At 46.2% G+C, this 27,535-nt stretch overlaps 1 protein-coding gene across 4 annotated transcripts; it reads left to right on the forward strand.

Annotated features, from left to right (window-relative positions):
* Window positions 1-10,842: 10,842 nt before the first annotated feature.
* sec24c (SEC24 homolog C, COPII coat complex component) lies at window positions 10,843-26,721 on the forward strand. Of its 4 annotated transcripts, XM_037463632.2 has the most exons (25): window positions 10,843-11,045; window positions 12,441-12,619; window positions 12,853-12,933; window positions 13,410-13,536; window positions 13,910-14,076; window positions 14,197-14,907; window positions 14,976-15,118; window positions 17,583-17,651; window positions 18,667-18,775; window positions 19,198-19,325; window positions 19,929-20,067; window positions 20,163-20,278; window positions 20,410-20,534; window positions 20,884-21,075; window positions 21,184-21,277; window positions 21,606-21,722; window positions 22,342-22,512; window positions 22,668-22,764; window positions 22,854-22,999; window positions 23,112-23,250; window positions 23,537-23,655; window positions 23,880-24,059; window positions 24,545-24,730; window positions 24,883-24,972; window positions 25,297-26,721. In XM_037463632.2, the coding sequence occupies exons 2-25, from the start codon at window positions 12,460-12,462 to the stop codon at window positions 25,435-25,437; spliced, it is 3,747 nt and encodes a 1,248-aa protein (XP_037319529.2). In that variant the 5' UTR covers window positions 10,843-11,045; window positions 12,441-12,459; the 3' UTR covers window positions 25,438-26,721. The 4 variants fall into 4 exon arrangements, with proteins under 4 accessions (XP_037319529.2, XP_037319530.2, XP_037319531.2 ...); XM_037463633.2 differs by lacking the exon at window positions 17,583-17,651; XM_037463634.2 differs by lacking the exon at window positions 12,853-12,933.
* The last annotated feature ends 814 nt before the right edge of the window (window positions 26,722-27,535 follow it).

Below are 27,535 nucleotides of genomic sequence, written 5' to 3' on the forward strand. Positions count from 1 at the left end.
TGGTCCAGGGCTGCGATGACCAGACATGTCAACCCTCCCGAATTTCAAAGCCCCTCCCGAAAATCTCCCGGACCGACCTTTCTCCCGATTTCCACCCGAATAACAATATTGCTGCACCACCCGTCACTGGGCGCGCTGTTTCAGACCGAACGACAATAATAATGGTTACACCTTGAAGTCGAGCGCGGCGATTAGAACGACTGGCGCTGCAAAGAGGGGGGGGGGGTCTCTGACTTGCTGAACCTGACGGCCTGACATATGCCTGCAGGTGGCAGTAATGTGTTGTAAAGGATGAAGTGCATTCCCTAGAAGAAGAGTCACTTTCCTGACCTGAATCATTTGTCACACTACGCATGCGTGAAATGCGTCAAAAAAATTGACATAATTAACAACAAACAGCTAATTAACGCCGTTAACGCGCTATTTTTGACAGCCCTATACCGAACACATGAGTAGTTTTCATGTCTCTGTGTTTGAAAACTCATTTTTTTACCTGGTTCTGAGACAGCGCTCACTCTAAATCCCGGGACAATCCGGAAAACTCCACTCTAAATTCGAAAGGCACCCCAAAACTAATGAAACATAATTAGTGATTATGAAAAAACTATAATAGATATCAACAAGCTGTTTTTTTATAAAATTGTTAAGACTTGTGTCAACATTTTAAAGTTTAAATGGTGTCTCTAGCTGAAAGATTGGAAAAGCTGAAAAAGTTGAAAGTTGAAGAAGTTTTGAGAGGATTTGAAAATGTAATCCATTAGAAACCATGTTAAAAAGGTTGATGATTTTAAATTATATTAATTACTAACTAACTAGCTCACAGCGGCAGACACAGTGATTTACACAGAATCCACACCTCAAACAAATGCTTTCTGGAGCAAAACTATTTGGGGTAGCCAAAAAATAATGGGATTTTTGAGAGACACAAGACTCTACCGAACACATGAGTGTAGTTTTCATGTCTCTGCTGCTCAATTTTTAGTTTACAAAACATGTACCTTCTGTTGTTTTTAATGTCGGCAGATTTGTACTGAAGCTTATGGGGCTCGGGGCAGACTTTGTATCACTATCGGGCTCCTCACGCAAAAAGTAAATAACTAGAGATGAGCGAGTACAGCATTATTTGTATCTGTATCCGTATCCGTACTCGGACTGGGCGGGGCCTAACCCGGAAGTAGGAAGGATTTACCCCGTAAATTGTCGGTTTAAGCCTTTCTGCGGTTAAAACAGCATTCCTTCTTAATTCTTATCACTGATGATCATGAGAGAGAGAGGGTAAGTGTGTGTGTGGCTTAATTTGTAATATTAATATTTAGTTATTCAACACAACTAGTCAACGTCAGACACTGAGTGCGTGAAGAGAGCCAGCAGACGGTAAAAAAAAACTGATGAGAGAGAGAGAGACAGAGACAGAGAAGTCAGTGCGTGAAGTAAAAAAAAAACTGGTTAGAGCCGACTGAAAAAAAAAACTCCGACAGGCAGAGACGCAATGCGAGTCGCATTCTTAAGCACCACGTCTTAACAAGCCCCACGTTTACCTGAACTCTACTAGTTAAGAACAACAAACCGAAGTAAAAAAAAATAAAGGCGAAGAAATCGTTTAAATTTATCGGGAAAGACCCGCAAACCTGGTGACTGAGGAAGGGAGAGAGGAGTTCTGTGTGTGAGTGAGCCGAGCGGGACACAGCAACACAAACAGTATGTGTGTAGGGGAGGGGCGATGTGACTACCAGCCAATCACAGAACGCAGACACAGACAGCTACCCAATGAGGACTTTAATTCAATCCGAGCACAGATGAAGGCCCTTTCTCAATATGCGTTCTTGTGTGGACTTTTGTTCTTGTGGACTCGTGAAACGTCATCAGTCTCAGCCCGAGTACTGTTCCAATTCTAAAGTCCGCATCTGGCCGAGAACGGTCATAATACCCGGATGTGACTCGCCCCGCCCATTTTACCGGGCATGCATCGGAGCAGGCTCGTCTGTTCTTGTGAGAGCCAAATATCCCAGAATACATTTCACCTCAGCAACAGGCAACAACGACAGAGGAAAATAAACACAACTTTATGTCGAAGTTTATAAATACTACTTTTTTAAAGTAACGTAATGTAATTTTATGACTGAATAGTAAAATATTTAAGTCAAAAACTAAAATAAAAAACGTATCAGCAAGACCAGCTGACGTGGTGACGTCATCAAGTCAGCTGCTGTTCCAATTGCGGAAATGACCGTTCTCCGTTCTCCCGAACCTGCGAGTCAGGACTCCCGAGTCTGTCTCCCGAGTCTATTCTCGCGGGAACGCGAGTCCGTTCTCGCCGTCTTAGGTATTGAGAAACGGCCATTGACTCGTATTACTCGTATAATACTCGTACTCGGCAAAAGTGCTTTATCCGTACCGGATACTCGTTTCAGCCGAGTATCCGGCTCATCTCTATAAATAACTGTCGGATTCAAAACTCATACGAGTCCGACCAGCACAAGCACGGCTCTCACTCTAAATTCCAGGACATTCCGGAAAACTCCACTGTAACTTCCAAATGGACCCAAAAACTAATAAAACATAATTAGTGATTATGGAAAAAGTATAATAGATATCAACAAGCTGTTTTTGTATGAAATTGTTAAGACTTGTGTCAACATTTTAAAGTTTAAATGGGGTCTCTAGCTGAAAGATTGGAAAAGCTGAATAAGTTGAAAGTTGAAGAAGTTTTGAGAAGATTTGAAAATGTAATCCATTGGAAACCATGTTAAAAAAGTTTATGATTTTAATTAATATAAATTCAATTATAAGAGCTAGAAAGCTGAGTGAGCTGAACATTTTAATATTGGAACGGTTTAAATAGCTGAAAGTGTGAAGGAGTTGAAAGGAGGCGCGGAAGAAATATAATAAGTAGAATAAAGATTCGAAGAACAATACTTGGAATGCAGAACTGCATTCCAACAAATGTTGTCACATTATAATAAATTGATCGATGACTGAGAGGATCAACGAATTCATATTGGCTCTTTGCTTCATGGACAATTTCAAAAGCCAACAGTATATGTCTGTAAATTTAGTTTGAAAATAAAAATCTTTCATATAGTATAGTATTTCTACGCAGGCCCTGAAGTGCAAATCACAACGGCAAATAGGAAAACACAACAACAAATAGGAAAACAGAACAACAAATGGAAAAACACAACTGCAAATAGGAAAACACAAAGGCAAGAAGAAAAACACAACAAAATTAACTTCTCACAGAAAGGGTAGGGCCTTTTTATCAGAGGATGGACCCTTCTGATTGGACGGACTGACTGTCTTTTAACAGGAAGTATGTACTCGCTCACTAGACTTTCATTCGGCGCGAAAATACGGCGAAAAGAACAATGTTTTGCGATAATTGCGGTCAAAAGTTGTTGGCGGTTGTGGGCAAAGACTTGGAGAAAGTGTGGAGCCAGACTCTCAACCGACTGATGGACCATCTTCAGGTAAGTTAACGTAACCCTATTCGAAGCTAATGGTGGGTTTACCCTGCCTGTTGTAAATGTCATTCCTATCATGCTAGCTATACACTGCACATTCGATTGAATTAACATTAGGTAACAATAAACATTATTTTAGAAAATACATATTTCCTGTTGCCACGGACATATAACATTAGTTATGTTTAGGACATATAACATTAGTTATGTTTATTTGCATATTATGATCGTTGGCAGACAATCGCGTCGGCACCACAACATCCCTGCCTAAAACTTCCCTCCCTCCCCCTGTTCCATTCAGATATTTAGTCAATTATTTACGATCAAGGTGATAATAAGATTAGATATGTGTCAACGAAACCGTGTTCTCAGCCATGTGTTTTATTTTGTAATGTAACTTTTGTTTCTTTGTTTCTGTGATGCATGCTCTCCAACCCAACCTCAAGATCAAAAACCTTTCTGGAATACCGGAAGAAAAAAGCAGAAAAGGAAGGTGCAGGTAAGCAAATGTGATTTGATATAGCTCAAAGTGAGAGTGAATAATTATTTAAACTCTAGTGTTGACTTACTGTCGACATACCATCATCATTTGAACCCCATACTTAAGCCCCCTGATAGGGTCAATTCAATGGCAAACAATATAGTTTTTCTTCAAGTAATGTTGGGAGATTAAATAGGATTCTGTATTGTTGTCAATTCACTCAGAAAACAACATAGAATTCCCTGAGTTTATCTATTTGACATATTTACTTTTCAACTTATTTCTAAACATGAATTTTCTCTGGAAATGAATAAAAAAGCGCAATTGGTTTTTTGACCAAGATCAATGGTTGCTCTGCTTTGAGTCACATTTTGAATGAAAGGTCCATTTTGGGTCTATCTGTAACATTTGCCAACAGAGAAAAAAACACTTTAATTAAGCACTGTTCTTCTTTTTTCTATTGCGGATTAATCTTGACTGCTCAGAAGGGTGTTTTAAAGTCGATACGTGGGAAAACCATTCCCATATTAATCGACTCTGACGTCACTGCTCAAGTCTTGAGGGACTTCAACCAAGACTTGGAGGAAGGAGCTTTCATCCTTCTGTATCCAGATGAATCTGAAGTCATCAATACCACTGGGACTCAAAGACCTTTTGTTCTAGAAGCATATAAAGCAGAATAGGGCAAACCATATTCATTTTGTACATTAAGTCCCACTTTCTGCCAAAATTAAGCACTTTAAGGTAATCTTTAAAAAAAAGGAAATATAACGAAAATAATGGGGTCATGTCACCTGGACCACCACCTGAATCTAACAGAAAAGTTGCAATTAACAGAAAGATGGCCTTTAACTGTAATTTTTCTGTACTCTGCATGAAAGCTGTCGTCAGGGAGAATGAATATGTCCTGGCAGGAAAGATCATTGCTGTGTCTATTGTACACGGGGGACCAGAAGCACATTTCCTGTCAAAGGACCCCGTAAACCACATGTAGGGAATCCCAGTTTCGGTGCCACTGTGGAAGATATCATAGATGAGGAGTTAGGTAGAGTTCTGCATCAGGTATGAAGTGACCTAGATTCAAGTGTGTTTACTAAGAGTACATGCAATTGTTCGTAGTTCAATTTCAGAGTAAGGTCATAGTGAAATAAACAAACCAGAAGATTCAGACACCATTTCTTCGGTAAGACAAGTAAAAATTTATTTTATCCCTATTTTGTTATTTGGTTTATTTGACTGACCATTGCAAGATTCTCACCCTATCAGGGACGGGGTTTGCTAAGTCTCAGTCCTTTTAACAGGTCTAGGAAGTAGAATCTGTCAAATCTCTGCAAAATGTACTTCTGCAAACAGCTCTATGTTCCAGACTGCTGGATGCTTCATACATGTGAAGACTTCTGAGGACAACCAAACTCTTGTAGAGGAATACCTCAGATGGTATATTCTACACCGAAACCAGAGTGTTATTTTAAGGTAATAGTTCTAAAGACTCGTTCTCTGCCTCCATTTATCAAACACATTTCAATCTCATGTTTAAAAAAACACATACTTTCCAGTCCCATGATTTATCACTTGAACGCTTTAAAAGTGGCTACAGATGATTGTGTGACATTCACAACTGGTAAAGCGTGTTTAGTGAATAGTTTGTTTGTGTGTTGAGTGTTTTCAGTCCCAGGAAGATGTCAGAGGGTCGGGCTGGCGCAGGTTGCAGGGAGGAAGGGAGGACTCAAACGCAGGGGTTTCCGAAATGAAGTGCTCTTTATTCCAACAAAGACCATACGTGCTCCCACGACGAACGACAGTAGACAATGACGCTACAAAGGACAACTGGCACACAGGGCTTAAATACACAAGGGAGGTGCAGGTGATTGGACACAGGTGGAATCAATCAGGCAATCACAGGACAAGGCAGGAAGTGTAGTCACCCAGGAACACAAGAGACATGAAAACTACAAAATAAGACATAGAGCAGACCCAAACCGTGACAGAAGACTGGCAACTTAGACTGTGGTATAATTACCATTGTAAATAAAACCATATGATCATTGTTCCTACTAGACTCAAAGAAGGACTTGCAAGTCTACAATTTTTGACCACACTCCAGCAGCATCCGTGCGTGTTGGCGTGTTGTGCTACTCTCCGACAAACCTGACAGCTGCCGACATGGAAAGCCTGTTTAGACCACACCTCAGTCCAGCAGGAAGTAATAGTCGGCAGAAAGAAAGCAAACCCCCTTGGATTTTGTGCAGAATTTCTTCTTGATTGTGAAGGTTTGTTATGGATTTCAAACTCTTAACTTTCTTGTTGAATGATAAAGACACTAAAACGATGTTAATGTTTCCCATTCAGAAAAGGCGACTGCTGTGTCCCTGGAGGATGCCTTGATGTTTTCGACAGGGCTTGCATCACTTCCACCTGCTGGAATAACACCACCACCATGCATTGACTTCTTGAAATTCGCCATTCCCTATGTCAAACACGTGTGCTTACAAAACTCTCCGGGGTTTGGGTGCATTTAACTCTTAAGTCTGAATTTTTGTGCAGTTCATAAAGCATAAAAGAGTGCATGCTCAGTTCAGTTCCAAGTATTTTAATCCTTGTTATTGCTATTCATTGATGAAACATTGTTGATTAAACCTGATCATAAATAAACAGTTAAGCCACATTTGAGAATGTTTTCCTTTAAAATCTGGCCTTTGATAGTGTGCTGCAGTCAGTCATATTTATAGACCGGCTATGTCTTTCAAAGTGACATATAGTTCTGAGGCTGACTCCCAATCATGTGGCTGCTGCAATACGTTTTGCTGAACAGTCTGTTGAAGGTAATCCTGCATGTCTGGATCGCTGCATGAATGAAGTGTTTGCCTTGACTCTGGAAATATATCCAGTTCCCTGTCTTCAATGGCCAATCCACAGTCCCTTGAACCAAACCTGCATGGTGACACAATAATTCATTTTAAAAGGGAAAACCAAATGTAATTTAAGTGTGGTGCAATTTATTATTTAATACACATATTTGTGTAACAATGCATATAGTCAATTCATTGTCAGTTGATATGGAGTTACCTGTGACGCAAGGAGATGTCTGGAATTCCCCCAGGACATGATGCAAGTCTGGAGGGTCTAATCCTGTGCTTATTCCAAAGGTCTGTGCACTCATCCGGGTCTTTTTGCCAGTGTTGTGCCTGAACGCGTTCATTGAACGATAGTTCATGAACTCGTTCATATTTTGGGCGAACGTGAACTGAACATACTGTATTAATGCCCGATGAACGTTACTGTGAACTCGTTCATTCTGGTGTCTATGAACGGAACGTTTTTTCAGGTTAACGTTGTTCAAATAGGGTGCCAGATTTCTATAGAAAACACACCGTAAACGCGCCTTAAGTAGCGGAAAAAACACCCATCTGGCAACACCAGCCACCAGTGTCGTACAGCCGCTTGCGTCATCAAAAAAAAAAAAGCAATAGAGGCGACAGCTGCGTGAAGCAAAGAGGCGGCGTATAATAATTTAAATGAGTTTTATGAACTTACTGACAAGGTCGGTGAGGATGGGAGGAATCTGACCTTTCTTTGCAAACATTTGCGCCTTAATGATAACTGTCATGTTTTTATTCCTTATTTTAAAAAGACCATTCAAGCAGCATGTGTTTGAGAATGTACTGTAGGGGTGAACGCTGCAGCTGCTGCTAGTGTGGAGTGAATGGACAGCAACATTAAAGCAACAAAGGGGAAATGCTGTCTCCTAATGCTAATGTAACCCTGGTTGGATATGGATTCAAAATTGGATATGAAGATTAAATCTGATGCATAGCTTCAGTGTTAAAACTGATGAAATAATTGCTGTCTGTGGGCTATTGGCTTTGGCAATCATTTTGAAAAATAATAGCTTGCAGCAACATATGGAAAAAAAGAACTGAACTAGTTGGAACTGTGAACGTCTCTCGGTTACGTATGTAATCTTCGTTCCCTGAAGGGAACGAGACGCTGCGTAAAGACGCTGTGAGAACGCCTCTGCGTGACCGCCTCTGCGTGACCGCGTCATGAAGCACGTGTGAAATTCAACCAATGGCGAGCTGGTACGTCATAGGCGGGCGACGCTGGGACCAGGGCGCTCCGGGATGGAGTCTCCAGTCCCTGGGCCTCGGCCCCTGACTCGACAGGGTGCCTACCCCCTGGGCCAGAGCCCGCAGGCAACGCCGAGTGACCTCGATCAGACAGCGCTGGTTTCCCCTCGGGAGAACCTCTTAGCCCTGAACCACCACTGAACAGTGGGTGGCTGGCCTGGCTTGACTGCAAGAAGGGTCGAAACTACTCGAGCGGTAGACGGATGTGCCCGCGTCATGGTCGAATCCCAAATAACGCCCAGGAAGGTGGTCCAGTGCACTGGGGACAGCACGCTTTTCCTGGCGTTGTATCTCAGCCCCAGACGGGTGATGTGGACGGGCGCAACATCTCGGTGTTGGGCCGTGCGCTGCTCGTATGGCGCTAAAATCAACTCGTCGCTTGTGAAGCTCACAATGCTGACACCCTGGAGACACACTGGCGCCAGGGCAGCATTCGCGGATTTGGTAAACATCTGCGGTGAGAGGGCTAGAGTGGAAGAACCAAGTGGTGGTAAGCTTTGTCCCCAAAAGCGATGCCGGTGCCCTTGGCGGGAACAGCGGACTGACTCCCGGAGAGTACCAGGGGAAAGGGAGCACCGAATGATGCGGTAACGCCCTGACCCCGCCGGTGGGGATCACTCTCCGGACACTGACCCCTAAGGCGTCAGGGTCTTTTAGACGAAGCCTCAGACCAGACCGGCCACGAGAGGGCTCGTGCCGCGCCACGGCCCAGTCTCGACGAGGGGGTGCACGCAGCGTGACGCTCTCCTGCTGCGCCAGGTGGTGCAGGCTTGTCGACGGCCGGGGCTGCCCCCGAGCAGCCCCGCGGACGCAGCGTCGTCGGGGAAGGAAGGAGTCTAGAGCCTCCACCTGCCTAGAGCCTGCCTGCAGCTTACCTGTTGTAGTAGGCTGCTGCCTATCCGCCGGCCAGCTGATGTTTGAAGTCTGTCAGAGGCACGGGTAAGAACCTCCAGCTGTTCCTGGGCGGAAGCGGGGGAATGAAGCGCCTCGACGTCAGCCTCCGCTGCCTTCACGCTCACCACATCCATCTCCTCAGAGCTGGAAGACCGTGAGAGCGGCGTCTCGTCCGGGGTCGAGGAATCCGCAGCGCGCGCCTCCAACACCGGAAACGAGCGCCTGGGTCCCCCGGTGAAGGGCCGGGAAAAGGCCTCAGCCGTCCCGGAATCCTCCGCGAGATCCACCTGCGATCCCCACGAAGACATCCGGCGCTCGGCCCCAGCTCAAGCCGGACCGGAGCCGGACCGGAGCCGCGGGGAGCGCGACTCACCGAGTCTGAGCGTGCTCCACGCCCAAGCAGCCCAAGCAGACGACGCATAGGGCGTGCGAGTCCCTGCCCGTAATGAAACGGGTGCAAGGGGGGGGGCACACTGCACATACCGCTCAGCCATTACTATGTGGAAAAAGCTCGCCTTTGGTTGAATTTCACACGTGCTTCATGACGCGCTCATGCAGAGGCGTTCCCACAGCGTCTTTACGCAGCTCGAGTTCCCTGAGAGAAAGTGAACTTTCCCAACACTGCTTTTTGCAGGACATTATTAAAGCAGAATCTCAGTATGTCTTGATGTTTATGGCTGCCATTAAAGTGTCCAGAGTCTCTTAAGTCTCTGTGGTGGCGGGGTGTGGTTAGCTCAGCTGCAGGGGGGAGAACGGGGGAGTGGTTCAGGGAACGCTGCCGGGAGGTAATTAGCGCAGCTGGACAGCATCAGGATGATTGTTTGTCCCCTGTTAAAACAGTGAGCAGGACGCGGAGGAGGGGTCGAAGCAAGTGCTCAGGAGAGCCATAAAAAGAATAAGAATAAAAACCCTTCCTCATTGCAACGTGTGTCCCTGCCCTTATTCCCGGAGAACCCGGCAACGGTAGCTCGTGAGCGGCTACAGTGACGCCTGACCAGGGAGCGGCGCAGCCGGTGATCGCGCTGGGACAGATGCTGGCCGAGATCGCGGCCATGCAGCGGGACCAAGCAGAGGCCAACCGGCATTTCATGGGGGCGCTGCAAGCGCAGGCGGATCGGCAGACCCGCGTGATTGAACAACTGGCAGCCCGGCCAGCTGCTGCCCCTCCGGCACCATCACCCCCCTCCCGGTTTCCAGAGCCCCCGGGCCTGGCCGGACCCGGCAGTCTTCCCGACCCGCAGAGAGCGCCTCAATTGTCAGGGCAGGAATGTTGGAGGTGCGGGCAGCCCGGACACTATCGCCGGGAGTGCCCGCTGATGGAGGTGGGCCAGTCGGTGCGGGTTGCCGGGCCTCCAACACCCTCCCCCGGTCCAGGAGCGACGTACTGCATTCCGGTAAGGATCCAGGGGGGTATACACCAGGCGTTGGCGGATTCGGGATGACTTTACCTTCAATTTTCTCAAAAAGTACACAGTAATATTTTACATTGTACACAGTAGTAACGTTACATGGTGATAGAGGAGGTCAACGTGAAACAGGATCAAGTGTCAAAAGAGTGTTACCCGGCTTGTATCTGATTTAAAGACAGTTCAATAAATGAGAAAAGGCCAATATAATGGCAAAAATACTAACAGATTTTAATAATAATCTGATAAAAACTGATTTTATACTACTTGACATAGAGGAGGGAGGAGGTCAACGTGAAATAGGATCAATTGAAAGCAGAGTGTTACCCATCTTAGATCTGGTTTAAGGACCGTTCAAAGATTGGGATTTGACACTTCATAGATGGGCGATTAGTGCCTTTAAGGCTGAAAGCCCTTTTACCGTAACGCCCCCAGTAGAAGTGCATTTTATTTTTAAATGCAGTCCACATGACCGCAGTGGGTGGAGGGGGGAGTCGCTCTGCGGGGCCCGGATGTGGACGTGGCACCTCGCCGGAGCAGTTCCGCTGGATGTCCGCTTCTGATACCGAGAAGGGATTAGCGAGAACATCTCGGGACGACATCGTCTCCAGTTTGTCCCCCACCGGGTACCACCGTTTGCCCCGAGCAGAGAATAGCCGTTCACAAGACATCGCAGGTGGGTTTCGATTGGAAACGAGTTAACGTGTGAAATCGCTGCCCGGCTTGGCAGCAGAGTTTGGAGTTTTGCTACGTTGGCTAATGCTAGCTACGGCTAGCGCTCTGCTAGCGCCGCTGTGAAATGGCTGGAGGTTTCTAGCTTAGCTTCGCTAGTATGCTAACATTAGCTACCCCCCCCCACCCAGGTTGTGGCGATTTGGTCACAGCTGATTCAGCCACTACTGCTGTCAACCACGATTCAAGTTGTATGGTCGCTAACGTTAGCAGTCAAACCTTTACTCTATTGTGCATGTAGAGCTTTTTAAAATAAAACATTACAAATTTGGCGAGAGTATCCCCCACGATAACCACGCTCTGTCCTTTTGGGGGTTACTCTCAACATCTTACCGTAAGCTAAGCTAGCCAGCTGTATTGCGGCACGGCGGTTGCTCTCGTTAGCACACCGCTAGGCTCCCTGGCTTTTCTCGACTTTTCAGCTGTAATTCTTCACCTTTAACGATGCTGGCGTTGACCTTTCTGACACACGGTTGCTATTCTCGGATAACCAGCTCCATTCCCGGCTTTGGGGTTGCTGTCTTAAGTTGTTTGACTGAAATTGCTAACCCGGTTCCCATAACCCAGGCAAGGGAGCAGATGCGGGTCCCTCACCTAGGCCCCACGTAGTTAATAGCCGTGCGTCTCCAGCGATTGTGTTTCTCGTTGTGCCACCTACACCGTTGAATAATTCAAAGGCCCTGCTCGTACCTGTGTGTGTGCTGTTAGATGATCGTCATCTCTCATAAAGGTTGTAAATAATCAAAGCCAATGTCCCGACTGCCCCATTGAGTATCAGGCACTTGTTATCATCCTCACTGCTGAGGAACATCTGTTACTGGTCTTATGGTTGGTGTCCATCTAGCTTCATTTCAGTTTTTGCTCGACTTTGAGTCACCTGTGCTTATTTCAGCATGGGCATTGTGTCTTTCTAAGCAGTGTATGTCACATAAAGCACTCATTGTTACTGTGTGTGTAAACTGAATGGTCAGAAGGGAACATAGACCGTAGGTGTGGCAAAGTCAAACATAGAAAGCCAAGATGGGTGTTGTCACTGAACCAGGAAATATTAAGTGACTAGGAAGCCTTGTTTGTGACTGTTGGAACTTGAGAACTTCGGGACCTTAAAGTGTTTTGCATTAATTCTCCTGCTCGTTTCTTTCCTGTACAATGGGACGGCACCCTCTGTTTCCTCGGTCGTGGTCATGTATGTTTTTGGGGGGCTGCCTTCCATTCTTTGCCTTTTTTGTTAGCCTAACAGAAATTAATAAACCAATGACACAGTGATGAAATCTCTTTAGCCTGGTAACGGGATGAACTAGAAATTGAGTACTTTTTTATGTCTGTGTCTTCACTTCAGATTTAGGGATGATCTGAGGATGAATGTAAACCAGCACACTCCAATGCCCTCTCCGTACGGCCAGCCCCAGCCTGGCTACGGCCAACCCGGCTACGCGCCCCTGGACGGGGGATACCCAGCGCCCTGCGCCCCCTACAACGGCCCCGCCTCGGCCTACCAGCCCGGGGCTCCTCCGCAAGGTAAGACACTGTTTCCGAGTATGGTGGGGTTGATAGGTAACCTTTGGCGCTATGCAAGCCATCGTGGGGACGTAACCTTGTAGTGTCCTACCTGTTTCTCGCCTTGTGAGATTGTTCACACAGCTTCTGCATCCTGCTCAGAATCTTGACTGCCCTCTCATATCTTCACGTTGCTTCGAGCATTTTCCTACATTTCTCTGTATTTTCCCTCTTTTACTCTCTTTGTTTTTCAGGTTATTCTCCTTTCACAAGCGTTCCCTCTAAGGCTGTGGCTGCCAGCCCAGTCTCTGACCTCTCCTCTCCTCTCGACCTAGGTAACTGCCTCTTCTGTCTTTCTTACTCATTAATTTCACCCTCCACATGCTCTCGGCTAACATTGAATTCTCGGTACCTGCGGGCATTGCTCGATTGATTATGCCCCACCCTCCCGTTTTTATTTGCCAACTCCTAGGCTCACAGTTTCTCAAGTCTAGAGTCTTAAAATATAAAAAAAAATAAGACCAGCTGACAGTTGTTTTGTTAAATTTTAAATCCTAAAATTATCCTCTGGTGTTTATTTTTAATTAGTCTTCATCAGAGAATCAACCTGGTTGAAACCTCTCTGCTAAAAAACCTTGAAATGTAATCAGTGTGTTCTAAAAATGCACTTGGGTGGCGCATAGCCGCGCTTAGCTCGCTGTGCTAATCCTGTCACAGTACAAAGATGCGTAATGAATTCAGGATTGTTCTCGGCGGTGCCAGATTTGCCTTTTCGCAGGTATGTGTGTAATCGTCTGTCCCTTCCTTTCAGGTCGCACCCGGGGTCCTCCTGCCTCCGGAGCCCCTTCAGTCTCCGCACCCCAAGTATACAATCAGTACAGCCACAGTCAAGGGGACATGCAGAATGGACCCCTGCCTATGACACAGGCCCCACCCAGGTAATTAGGGGTTGATTGATTGTTATTCCCTGAAGTATATTCAGACCTTTTGATTGTTGTTTTTTATAGTAAAGCACAACTCTACAAAAAGTCTTTAATGCATCCTAGAATTACTTATTTGTCCAAACATAGACATTAAATTTCCTACTTGAGATTCGCTTGGATTAGTTTAGTCAGATTTTCCAGGTTTCACTTCTCAAATTTATCCGCTGCAAAATAGACGTTCACCAGGAGACCCGTAGATTTGAAACCAGATTTCTCTAATCCGCTACCACAATAACAAAAAAAACAGCTATTGGCATTTACATGACATCTAGTTGGCTCACTGTCCTTCAGTGCAGATGCACACGTTGAAATACAACTGTGTTTCCAGGCCTGCTGCGTCTCAGCTGTACAACCAGGGAGCTGTGAACTTGTCGGGGCCACAAGCCTCCTATCCCCAGCACTATGGGGCCCAACCCTCAATGCAGCATGTCACTAACCAGATGACCGGCATGCAGATCACCCCTGGACCGCCAACACCTGCGGGACCAGGATATGGTACATTGTGGTTGAATTTATATTTTAGCCTTAATTATTTACTTGATTTAACGACATGGATGTAACAAGACTGTAAATGTCGCCTGGAGATAATCCCTCTGTCTGTCGCTCTCTCCACAGCACCACCGCACAGCTCCCAGCCTCCCATGAACACCACCTACTCGGGGGCACCTCCACACGCTTACACTGAAGCCCCTCCCCCGGCGTCCTCGGCCCCAACCCAGCCACCGCCCCCGAGGGGCCCTGCAGCTCCTCAGCAATACTACAGAGGCCCGCCGGCTCCTTCACAACAGCCGTTCAACTCTTCTCTCCCCCCTACCTCCCAACAGCAGTACTCCTCTCCTGCGCCGCCACCCCCTTCCTCCCAGCCAACCTTTCCTCCCTCCTCCTACTCGGGTCCTGCGCCGTCGCTGGGCCAAGCTCCTGCTCCCCTGGTGTCCCAGTCACAGCAGTCTTTCGCTCCATCCCAGCCCCCCTTCTCCTCAGCACCTCCACCTGCCAGCCATCCAGCTTTTGTCTCCGGCCCGCCTCCCGCCGCCCAGGGCTCCTTCCCACCTCGAGAAACTCCTCCCGCCTCTCAGCCGGGCTCTTTTCCGTCTCATCAGCCAATCTCGATGCCCTCCGGGCCGTACCCGGGCCGCATGCCACCCCAACAGCAGCACCCTCCATCCCAGCCATCTCCCTACCACTCGGGTCCCCCGCCTCCAAGAGCTCAGATGCCTCCCACTTCCGTGGACCAGAGCAACCACCTGCCGCCTGGGCCTCCTGGGCCCATGCAGCAGCCTGCACCTCAGTCAGGCATGCAGGGAGGATACCCCGCTCAGCAGAATGGTGAGGACACTGCCATGGAGTGAAAAAGAAACGTATTTTCACTAACACGTTATCTTGTTTGGGTACAGGTGCGTTCGGGCAGGTGAGAGGCCCTCAGCCCGGCTACGCAGGTCCATATCCCAGTCAACAGAACTTCGGGGCCCCTGCACCAGCGCCTCCTCCTGCTCCCCCTGCGCAGAAAAGACTCGACCCGGATTCCATTCCGAGCCCGGTAAGCAGACGCAAGACCACAAACATGTATCTTTGTATGTAACGCCACTCTCCCAACCTCAAATCAGGGACACTTTCGCTGACGGGGGGCTGCTGGCGGTCGACGCGGGGAGTGCTAGCACAATCTTTTTTTTCTTTGCAGCGCCAGCCTCACTGCTCATTTTAACAGATAAGACAGCTCCGCTCGGGCCACCCGGCACCCGCGCGCGCACTGGTCTGATGCGTCACAAATTCACAACAACCGGGAGTTTTTTGCCGAGTTTTCGGTTTGTTTCGAAAAGTGTAACCACACTTTGGACCGCCGACGCACGCTATCCATGTTCGATCGCGCTTCCGGTGGACGCTTCTTCGTTGGTGTTCAGCGGTTTATATTTCCGGTCGGCGCCGGCGGACTGAGAATCAAAACTAGGAATCGAATTTTAAACTTTTGAACGATACCGGGTAAATCGCAAAGCTAGTTCCGATTCCAATCGATTCTCGATACCCAACCCTACTGGTAAGCATGCTGGGCAATATGTGGTCATTACATTGAATTTTATTTATCAAATGATCGCATTATTGTCATCTGGTTCACATTATTGTGTAACCGGTTCTGTCATCAATTTCTGTAATTTAGTTTTTTTTTTTATTTTTACAAAAATTATGACTTTCACCGTTGAATTCATATGTCTTTTATTATTCATGCTCTCATGTGCGGTTTGGGGCATATTTTAGTGGATTTTATTAATGTTTATTTTTTGTCATAATGCTGCCATATACACTCACCGGCCACTTTATTAGGTACACCTGTCCAACTGCTCGTTAACACTTAATTTCTAAGCAGCCAATCACATGGCGGCAACTCAGTGCATCTAGGCATGAAGACATTGTCAAGACAATCTCCTGCAGTTCAAACCGAGCATCAGTATGGGGAAGAAAGGTGATTTGAGTGACTTTGAACGTGGCATGATTGTTGGTGCCAGAAGGGCTGGTCTGAGTATTTCAGAAACTGCTAATCTACTGGGATTTTCACGCACAACCATCTCTAGGGTTTACAGAGAATGGTCCGAAAAAGAAAAAACATCCAGTGAACGGCAGTTCTGTGGGCGGAAATGCCTTGTTGATGCCAGAGGTCAGAGGAGAATGGCCAGACTGGTTCGAGCTGATAGAAGGGCAACAGTGACTCAAATAACCACCCGTTACAACCAAGGTGGGCATAAGAGCATCTCTGAACGCACAGTACGTCGAACTTTGAGGCAGATGGGCTACAGCAGCAGAAGACCACACCGGGTGCCACTCCTTTCAGCTAAGAACAGGAAACTGAGGCTACAATTTGCACAAGCTCATCGAAATTGGACAATAGAAGATTGGAAAAACGTTGCCTGGTCTGATGAGTCTCGATTTCTGCTGCGACATTCTGATGGTAGGGTCAGAATTTGGCGTCTACAACATGAAAGCATGGATCCATCCTGCCTTGTATCAACGGTTCAGGCTGGTGGTGGTGGTGTCATGGTGTGGGGAATATTTTCTTGGCACTCTTTGGGCCCCTTGGTACCAATTGAGCATCGTTGCAACGCCACAGCCTACCTGAGTATTGTTGCTGACCATGTCCATCCCTTTATGACCACAATGTACCCAACTTCTGATGGCTACTTTCAGCAGGATAATGCGCCATGTCATAAAGCTGGAATCATCTCAGACTGGTTTCTTGAACATGACAATGAGTTCGCTCTACTCAAATGGCCTCCACAATCACCAGATCTCAATCCAATAGAGCATCTTTGGGATGTGGTGGAACGGGAGATTCGCATCATGGATGTGCAGCCGACAAATCTGCGGCAACTGTGTGATGCCATCATGTCAATATGGACCAAACTCCCTGAGGAATGCTTCCAGCACCTTGTTGAATCTATGCCACGAAGAATTGAGGCAGTTCTGAAGGCAAAAGGGGGTCCAACCCGTTACTTGCATGGGGTACCTAATAAAGTGGCCGGTGAGTGTAGGTTCAGATATCTATTTTCTATCTATAAATATTGTATCTAAATAGGGATTGTTTCTTGATATTCAGACAAAAATCCAATTAGTGAACCCCAAATTCACAACTGCATATAACAATAAATATTGATAAATAGATTTTGCAGAATGCCTAAATGATTATATAAATGAGTAATGACTGCAGCAGTCGTACCTTGTGTCATTTGTGTGTCTAACTCGTGTCTCATATGTTTGAACTTTAACCTTGTCTTGGGGTCTTTACATTTACAGCTGCTCAGCATGTGTGTCAATATATTAGTAAATATTCACTAATCCAATCTTCTTCAGCTTCTGTCTGAATAACAACAACGCTGCCTGTTACTCAGCAAAGACATGCAGAGTTTTCTCTTCTCACACACTCTGAACAAATATTAATTTATATTCACTCCTTTTGTATTGATTTATTTTGTCCTGTTCTGCACATTTTGCTGGACAAACTTTTGAATGTAAAGCAAGCGTCTGACATGCCGGCTGTGCAGAAATCAAGACATAGAATAGATCCAGACGCTATCCCCAGCCCAGTAAGTTTCCCGTGTGTCTTCCTTCTCCTGCTTCATCCTGTTCGCTGTGCCCGCTTGCACCAACCCACAGCTTCACCTATCCTTCCCACCCCTTCAAGTCAGTAGTAATCCCAGCGCACAGGCTGTGGAGAAAATATAAGGTTAGACTTATATTGCATGTTTATGTTAATTAGTCGTCGCGTGTCTCATCAGGACAGCAAGTGTCCTATCCACGAATGTGATGTCCACAACAACTGGAAATACACACTGATGCTGTATTTCCTTTTTTGCCATTTGGGCATCTTGTATAGTCCAGCATTAAAGACCAAATAAAACTCAGTCCAAACAAAACCCAGATGTACATGCTTGTTTAAAGGAATAGATGTAGTTTAACATTTTGTTATTTAAATGCATGTTTAATTAGCTTTGAACACAAACTGGAAACGGGTGCATCTTCTAAGCTGTAAAGAAAGCAATGAAATGTTCCTTTTTTATAATCACGTTTGTCTTAAAATTTCAGATTATTTAACATTTCTCAGACTATTCAAGACTCGTTTTAAGGCAGTTACCTTTCACCATATGCACTGCATCACAACCGTGTGTTGGTCATTCCTGCTTCCATACACACCCATCTCACTGGTTCAGGGGTTAATCTGGACTTTGAGTAAGCCTGTGTTGGTTCCGTGAAATTAAGAGTAGTGTTAAACCTCTCTGCCTTGCATGCTAGCCTCTAATGTTTTAACTTACCCACAATTCCTTGCATTAATGGCATGCCTTAACAAATTCTGCCTTTTCCAAGGAGAACGTCACTAGTCATGAGGACTATGATTTCCTCTTGTCCACAGATGTTGATGGGTTTTCAGTGTGCGATAATTAGTGGCAGATGTGCGCGCGCTGGGGGTCATGTGAAAGTCATCTCCTGCATGTCTGTTCAGTGTTCCTCTTTTTGACTCTGGGATTTGGGGACAATGTATTGAAACTTTACTTTATGCTGTGAACCTGTACAAATGTTTTCCTCCCCATTACGCCTCTTTAGATCCAGGTAATAGAGGATGACAAGGCCAAGAGCACCGAGCCGTTCAGCACAGGAGTCCGAGGTCAGGCCCCACCGCTCGTTACCACCAGCTTCCAGGTCAAAGACCAAGGTATGTCCTGCTTCCTGTGAACACACACGCACCTGAAGGCATCTCACACGCATCTTCAGAACCTGCCAATATGAATTGCAGATCTCTTTCTTTCTGAATTGAAAGCCTACACAAACATCTGTCCAACTTTTCTTTCCCAGAAGATTGGAAATAAACTATTTTCATTATAAACCACTGACTGTTGAGTAACTTGCAAGTTCTTTAACCCTGTTCCAAGTCACAGGACCTTCAGTCCCACTCACTTCAAACAGATGATCTGATATAACAGAATGATCCTTACGGTCACTTTTAACCCACCGATCAGGTGCCATCAGCATCAAACTGCCTGTCCTCCAGTTTAAGGATGACCCCTGCTCTCTGCTGAGCCACAAATGCCCCCTAAAAAAAGTGAATGTGGATATTAATGAACAATCTGTGTTTAGGGAATGCCAGTCCCAGGTTCGTGCGCTGCACGGCTTACAACATGCCTTGCACGGCCGACATGGCCAAGCAGTCTCAGGTGCCCCTGGCCGCCGTCATCAAGCCCCTCGCCACCCTGCCGCCAGACGAGGTTAGAGCTAAACACCCTCCCCTCAACCCCCAACCCCTCCTTTCTCCACCCTCCCCCCCTCCGTGGATGCCGTAAGCCTTTTTATAGGCGGTAGTATAGGTAGCTTGGCATGTTGTCTGTTGAGGTTGTTTCCTACAATGAGATTCTATTAATTGATTCAATGTTGTTTTTGCAAATATATTTTTCTTTCTATCCAGTATGTCTTTTGATAGCTGACCCTTGCAGTATTAAATGTTCCCCTGTAATAAATTAAAGCAGCCGCTTTTCACTATTAGTGGGTTTTTTTTTCACCAATAATTTCCCTGCAGTGCCTGGTCTGTACTAACTAAAACAGGATGACTAACGTTAGTGGGATAATCTGTCTGGAAAACAACAAGCTTGGGAGGGGCTGCATGACCTTGTTTCATGCACTCGCCACATGTGCAACTAATATCCATCCGCAGCAGGTTTACGTTACATCATTTTGGCTTGAAAAATAGGGTTACATTAGATTGGCTCCATGTAAGGCTTTTAGATGAAGTCTCCCTCGTTGATGAAATGAATCAAGTCAGTTTCGGATATTCAGATTATGGAATGAGACTCCTCATTCCTTTCTCTGGTCAGACGCCTCCATACCTGGTGGACCATGGAGAGGGCGGTCCGATCCGCTGCAACCGCTGCAAGGCCTACATGTGTCCATACATGCAGTTCATTGAGGGTGGTCGACGCTTCCAGTGTGGCTTTTGCAGCTGCGTCACAGAGGGTGAGTTTGTGTGGCTTTGTGTAATAAAACATTCTTTTGTATGTGTGCGCATTTTTCTATAAAATTCACTGTTCTGATGCTCCTCTCCTTTTTAGTGCCTCCACATTATTTCCAGCATCTGGACCACACTGGTAAGCGGGTGGACTGCTATGACAGGCCCGAGCTCTCGCTGGGCAGCTACGAGTTCCTGGCTACTGTCGACTACTGTAAGGTGAGCCCTCTCTGCAGGAATCGAAGCCTTTTAGCTCATTGGACTAGTGGATTAATCATCCACGATTATTGTTCCAAGAGCTGAGGTTTGGTATTGTAAGGGAATTCACAGTATTTGCTCGTCTCTAACAGAACAACAAGATTCCTCAGCCTCCAGCCTTCATCTTCCTTATTGATGTGTCCTACAACGCTGTGAAGAGTGGCATGGTCAACATTGTCTGCCAGGAACTCAAGAGCCTCCTAGACTACTTGCCCAGGTGCGCACACACACACACACAGAGGGAAAAACACAAGGGCTGGAGAGGGAAGGAAGTAGTAGAAAAGGGAGAGCCGTGTAAGCAGTAAATGATTAGAAAGGGAGGAAGCAGAGAGAATCTGAGTGGTAACGGAAGGAGGAACATTTCCTTCTAAAAGTTAGTTTAAACGCTCCTTTTTTTGTTAGGTCAGGAAAAGCAAAACTTCTTTGCTTATATAATATCAAATATATTACCTTTTTGTTCAATTAAATCTTGAAGTCAAGGATGAATGAGGAAAGCATTTGCAATTGATATTGTAGAACAAATGTGACTATACTTTAGTGTTTACTTTCTACTATTATGCTTACAGGGAGAACCCAGAGATGGACTCTGTGGTGCGGGTGGGCTTCGTCACCTACAACAAGGTTTTGCACTTCTATAACGTCAAGGCGAGCCTGGCCCAGCCCCAGATGCTGGTGGTGTCCGATGTGTCAGACATGTTCGTACCTCTGCTCGACGGCTTCCTGGTCAACGTAAATGAGAGCCGGCTAGTTATCGAGAGGTGGGAGAACAAAACAAAAAGAAAAAACACACACGTAAACAAATACATGAGGTGTGTAAGTACAGACAAAAGGATCCGTTTTAATGACGCATAGTTTGTTTTTTCCAGTTTACTGGATCAGATCCCAGAGATGTTTGCAGAAACCAGGGAGACGGAGACTGTGTTTGCACCGGTCATCCAGGCAGGACTGGAGGCACTCAAGGTAACCATGTGGTACCTCTTACATTTAAATGCACATCCAGTGTTACTAACCAAAGTATCTTTGAGGTCGTACAACGTGTTGAATGAGTTGCTCCCCAGTAAAACACTTGCAAACCCATGAGTTAAAAGGGGTTGATGAAGTGTGATATTTCTTGTTGTAAAGATGCCTGAGGTGACAAGTTTACTTCATCTGAGATAAAAAAAAAAAAAACTGGCATCCTTTAAGAACTGAAAAGCGAAATGTCAAAGTGAGTCCTCGAGAGTTTGCAATCCTGTAAAAGAAATATGTGGGGCCGAATCTTACATGTTGCTGTGTGCCACTTCCTCAGGCCGCAGACTGCTCAGGGAAGCTGTTTGTGTTTCACACATCTCTGCCCATTGCGGAGGCTCCTGGAAAACTAAAGAACCGAGAAGACAAGAAGCTGATTGGGACTGATAAGGAGAAGGTAGACACCAGTGTAGCAAATCGTACCTTATGGCGCGTTTCCACCGAGCGGTACGGTACGGGTTGGGTCGGTACCCTTTTATTTGTGTCTCCACTGCCAAAAGTTGAGAAAAGTACAAAAAATCCGCACTGTACCGTACCACTTTTTGGGTATCCTTCCGTTGGGGTACCTGGCACAGTTGTTTGGTACTAAAGGGTGGCGCTAGACTCACTGCAGAACGATGATTGGTTGAAAGAGTGTCGTCATTTGCGCGTGCCACAAGGGGAAAGACAACATACAAGGCGCCATTTTTAAACTACAACACCGTCGCAATAATGTCGCCGCGCAGCATTTACTTTTAACAGCCACATATCGAGAAGCAAGAACAGGATTGGCTGTATGTCCTCCATTGTTGTTTGCGGTTAGCTTTCAGTTTTCGCACCACGCCTATCAAGTAAGGGTACTGTTGGCAGTGGAAACGCTCGCCAAATCATGGTTAACAGACACGTACCGACCCAACCCGCACCATACCGTACCGCTCGGTGGAAATGCGCCATTATTAGCTGTTTGAGGCGGAATTTTTAGTCTGTTGTTTATTTGGGGAAACAAATCAGCTCCTGACTGACTGTGTCCTCTTCAGTCTCTGTTTCAGCCCCAGGTGGCTTTCTACAACACCCTGGCTAAGGAGTGTGTAGCACAGGGCTGCTGTGTGGATCTCTTCCTCTTCCCCAACCAGTATGTGGATGTTACCACGTTAGGGGTGGTCCCTGTCTCCACTGGAGGGTCCGTCTACAAATATACCTACTTCCAGGTGAGAGAGAGAGAGGGAGTCACTCTGCTTCCTCCCCTTAAGTCTTCTGTTGATTCATTTTGGGCCACCATTATCTAATGTATTTCTCTATATACTTTGCTGAAATATCACTATCGGGTAACGTGTTGCCTCTATGTGTGATGTCTTAATCCCAGGCTCAGTCTGACAGGGAGCGGTTCCTCAACGACCTCAGACGGGACGTTCAGAAACTTGTGGGCTTTGATGCCGTCATGAGGGTGCGAACCAGCACAGGTGAGGCTGATGACCGGGACAAATAAATAAAGACATGCCGAGAAATAAGCGCTAAGTAGCTTCATGAGCCCTCCTCCCCCTCCCCTCAGGTATCCGGGCGACAGACTTCTATGGCTCCTTCTTCATGAGTAACACCACAGACGTGGAGCTGGCGGGCCTGGACTGTGACAAGGCCGTCACCGTCGAGTTCAAACACGACGACAAGCTCAGCGAGGAGACTGGGGCCCTCATGCAGGTCTGTGCGCAGCAGAGAAGTCCTTTCAGGAGGGGAGACGCATTTTATTTGTAGCTTCCAAATCAGACACGACCCAGTCGTAACTGTGGCGTCCCGTATGTTTGCCCCACAGTGCGCCGTGCTGTACACCAGCTGCAGCGGCCAGAGGCGCCTCCGCGTGCACAATATGGCAGTCAACTGCTGCGCCCAGCTGGCCGACCTCTACCGCAATTGCGAGACCGATACAATCATCAACTTCTTGTCCAAATACGGTGAGGGCCGGCTCACTTGGCAAAAGATTGTCCCTGCTGTTGTTCATTGTCAGGCTATGGAGGACCTCACAATATCAATGAATTATACATTCAGCATTGTGCTTTTAAAAGTCTGCATGAGGTGCGAGAGGCCGAATAGTCACACTTTCCAAAGATAGCGTCACGCGAAAGCCCATCGGCTCCAGTAGAAAGCTGCACCTGTTCTTGATAACTCGCTGCTGTGAGGGTTCCCTTTCCAAGCTCAGTGTAATGCGGCGTGTAATCCGGTGTTTTTTGTGTGTCGCAGCTTTCCGTGGCCTCCTGAACAGCCCCACCAAGGCAGTGAGGGACACTCTGGTCAACCAGTGCGCTCAGATTCTGGCCTGCTACCGAAAGAACTGTGCAAGCCCCTCATCAGCTGGTCAGGTACGGAGAACCCAGCCTGAACCACATTGTCATTTCGTACATTTCAGCGTCATTGTTATTGATGTTATGCAACGATCAGGCTCAGATCGCTAGATATCCAAATGTCTCAGGCTGATATTTGGTTTTATTGAAGAAGTGCACCTATAAATAGAAATATGTGCAGAGGTATTTGTATAAGGACCCAGCAGGTGTTATCCTTAACTGTACCTGTGTGTGTTCTCCAGCTGATCCTCCCAGAGTGCATGAAGCTGCTACCGGTGTATTTGAACTGCGTGCTGAAGAGTGATGTCCTGATGCCGGGGGCCGACACCTCGCTGGACGACCGGTCTTACCTGAGGCAGTTGATCAGCTGCATGGACGTGTCCGAGAGCCACGTGTTCTTCTACCCGCGCCTGCTGCCGCTGGTGAGGCCACGCAAAGCCTGACGTACTGACCCACTATTGACAACATATTTCCAGTTGCGTGAGAATGTGTCAAATCCTGTTTTAAATGGGGCACCATGGTCGTGTTGATCAAACAGGAGAACCTCAGATGTGAAATGTAGACTCAGGAGAACAACTCACAGCTCTTTTATCGTACTTGGGATGTGATCTTTTAGGACCATGGGCTTGCTGGCCAACGCTGTGCCTCGCAATTCGGGTCAAGATTTCTGCAGCGATGAAATCTTGTCACATTAAGCCTGCTTCTGACTCAACAGTTGAGCTGACCGCCGTGGTGTTGTCAGCTAAGAAGCTGCTCGTTTTGCAAAAAGAGGCCATGTGAAATTAACACAACACGTTTTTATATTTACCAGGGTGGCCAGAAGAGAATACGCCTTTGCGCTTCGCTCCCTCAAGTCTCTGTTCACCTCCTGTCATTAAACACATTCCTGTAACGGTGTAACTTTCAGACCAAGATAGAGAGCGGCTCGCTGCCTGTGGCGGTGAGGGACTCTGAGGAGAGGCTGTCTAAAGGCGGGGTATACATCCTGGAGACGGGGCTCCACCTCTTTCTGTGGGTGGGAGCCAACGCTCAGCAGGAGTTGCTGCTCAACATCTTCGGCACACCGAGCTTCAGCCAGATCGACCCGAGCTTGGTGAGAGGAAGCACTACTGCAATGCTGCCTCGCTTTTTCTTTACGCACCGCAACACTCACAGTGCTTATTCCCAATTACCTCTGCCTTTGTGGTACTTGAGTTTAGTCATGTGATAAAGGTAAACGCACAACTCATAACATTTCTTTTCCAGACAAGTCTGCCAGTGCTGGATAACCCGTTCTCTCAGAGACTCAGAGAAATCATTGAGATGTTCAGAGCGCAGAGATCACGATACATGAAGGTAAGCTTCTCTTTCTTTAATCCCCCTTGTGATGTGTTTGAGTCTGCTTCACTTCCCTAAGCAATACGCCTCCACTAGTAGGATGTGAGTATCTATCCATAGCTCAGCAATTATTTTCCTGGTGCTTCACTAAGAATATGACTTTCTACAGCAAACTTTTTTTTAGTTGTATTATTATTAATCTGAACATTTACTGAGAAGATACATGATTAATCAGTGAAGGAATTAATTGTTAGCGCTTGTTTTTCATGCTCAATTGTACGGACACATCTCCCCCCCCCCCGGCAAGCTTGCTCTCACACTTGTCTGCCCCACTGTTTGCAGCTGATGGTGGTGAAACAGGAAGACAAATCCGAGATGATATTCAGGCACTTCCTGGTTGAGGACAAGAGCGCCAGCGGGGGAGCGTCATACGTGGACTTCTTGTGTCACATGCACAAGGAGATCCGCCAGCTTCTCAGCTAGGCCTATAGAACCCACCTTCACCTGTATGATCCTCTCACTCAGTTGACCCTTCCTAGTGAAAGAAAGCGCTTTATCTTTTTTCTTTTTTACCTAATAAACGAAAGCTGTCTGTCTGATCAACCAGTTGGCACATTGTGTTTGTGTGTGTGTGTGTGTCAGTGAGAGTGATATAGAGTCTGATGTTATTAGAGCTTTACTCTGCCTCGAATCAACCGGTCCATCACAGCACGAAGAAAAGTAACGGGCGAGGAAGGGTAATGTACATACCGCAGTGAGCAATTGTGAATGCAGCAGACTGCTGTCTGTATTACAAGCACTGAAAGTCTGTTTTTGAGTGCATTACCCTCCGATAGCAAACCATTTTAATGATTGAATCCCAATAGAATGAAAGGAGATTGACTTAGCAAGACATAAATAGGATTAAATATGTTTGTTGTCATGCCTCTTCTCCCCTTTAATCATGGCCTTAGTCCCCCCCCCCTTCCCCATGCTGCGCCAATCATCCATGATGTGTGTTATTGGTTAACTCAAGCAGATTTGACTCAAATCTTGTTTTGAGTTTCGGTTAACAAAGCAGACATCTGGCTCAGGGGGTCGCAGATGAAGTTGCTGTCGTGAGATGAAGCTTTCATTGGTTTAAAGTGTATGCAGCTGGAATGAAAGAGGCTTGACACAACACAAAAAGAAATGACCCGTGTGAACTTCTTCCATGGTTCGTTGTGGATGGTTCTGCATGTTATGTGCAGTGCTGCAGACTTTGTATGAATAAGAAAATGTATTAAAGATGTCTGATAAATGGACATAAGTTAAGGTTTGCAAATTTTATTTACTATTCAGTGTGTAAATAAAATATATAATCTGTACAGAATTTAGAAAATAACCATTTTAAAGACCTGCTTGAACAGCTGTGGTTCGTTGATGGTTCCTCGGGCACAAGTAGCCAAAATATAAAATCTGGGCTTTTACCGAATAGAAGACACCTTGAACGGCTTTTGAAATATGTGTGCGTGTGGAGGTCCTGGTGAATTTCTGCTGAGGAACAGAGGGATCAGCCAACACACGCATACCTACATACACTACCCGTGAGATTCATTTCTCTCTTCATCACTTGCCCTTATTTTTCTTTAACAATGTGACTTGTTTTTCGGGTGGGTGTGTTTAGCCCTCTGTTCCGTCTTTATGTTCACTGACTTTAATTGGTCTATCGTCTCCTGTGTAATCGCAGTTTTTTTTCATTGCCTGTTGGGACTGCTAATAAAAATGATTGTTTAAAGTGAAACTCCACATGTTTTAAACCTTTTCTGGTTGTTCTTGTGTCTTTAATACAAAACATGGATGCATAGTTTACATTCTTTTGATATTGCTGTACAAAGCAGAAGCCAATAAACCCCAAACTGTCTGCATGACCTGATGCATCTAGAGGTGGATGTGAGTACTTCAGTTATCCGGATGAACCGACCCTGTAAGGCTCTGGGAACCGGAAAACTACCTAGTTTCTGAAGGCTGCGTTGTGGGTCTACCATCGGAGCAGACAGAAGCTGCACGCCCAACCCGAGTGGTTGTATCTCGGGTTCAAAGCTGATGCCAGGAAAGTGCAGCCTTCCTCTGTCACTGCACGGGGACACACTTAAAAAAACACACACACCATGACCTTTCATCCTATTTAACACCATATCAACTAATCGCAAAAACTAATAAATTATGAATCTGGAACTCACGCGAGTATCTCCAGGGATTTGTTTCAAGAAGCAGGTTTGGAGAGTTTGAAGGAGAAGCCAATGACATTCAAATGCACCCAAAAGACTCAAGTGTCTCTTCCTTCAATTTAGATACATTTGCCTTTATGCCTCAAATAGTGAATATAAGATTGCATACATAGTTTGTCTTCATCTTATAACTAGTACACTTCAAATACAACACATAAAAGGTCACAGTTCTTCGTAATGTTTAACACCGTTTATGTGGTGTAATACTCAAGATATTTGCCTCACTCGGCTGGATGCATCCAGTTGCTCAACTAATACCTGACAGGAGGAGAAATTCTAAAAAACCCTCTTTGGGAAGAAAATTGGGAGAAATCCATATAGGACCGCAATTA

This window comes from Pungitius pungitius, chromosome 21 (genome assembly GCF_949316345.1).
Source record: "Pungitius pungitius chromosome 21, fPunPun2.1, whole genome shotgun sequence".
In the NCBI taxonomy this organism is placed as follows: Eukaryota; Metazoa; Chordata; class Actinopteri; order Perciformes; family Gasterosteidae; genus Pungitius; species Pungitius pungitius.

Excerpts from the sequence above, each read along its gene's own strand:
- sec24c (XM_037463632.2), top strand. The coding sequence starts at position 12,460 with ATGAATGTAAACCAGCACACTCCAATGCCCTCTCCGTACGGCCAGCCC. Across the intron at positions 17,652-18,666 it reads CAGACGCTATCCCCAGCCCA|ATCCAGGTAATAGAGGATGA; the intron begins GTAAGTTTCCCG and ends ACGCCTCTTTAG. Across the intron at positions 24,973-25,296 it reads AGAGATCACGATACATGAAG|CTGATGGTGGTGAAACAGGA; the intron begins GTAAGCTTCTCT and ends CACTGTTTGCAG.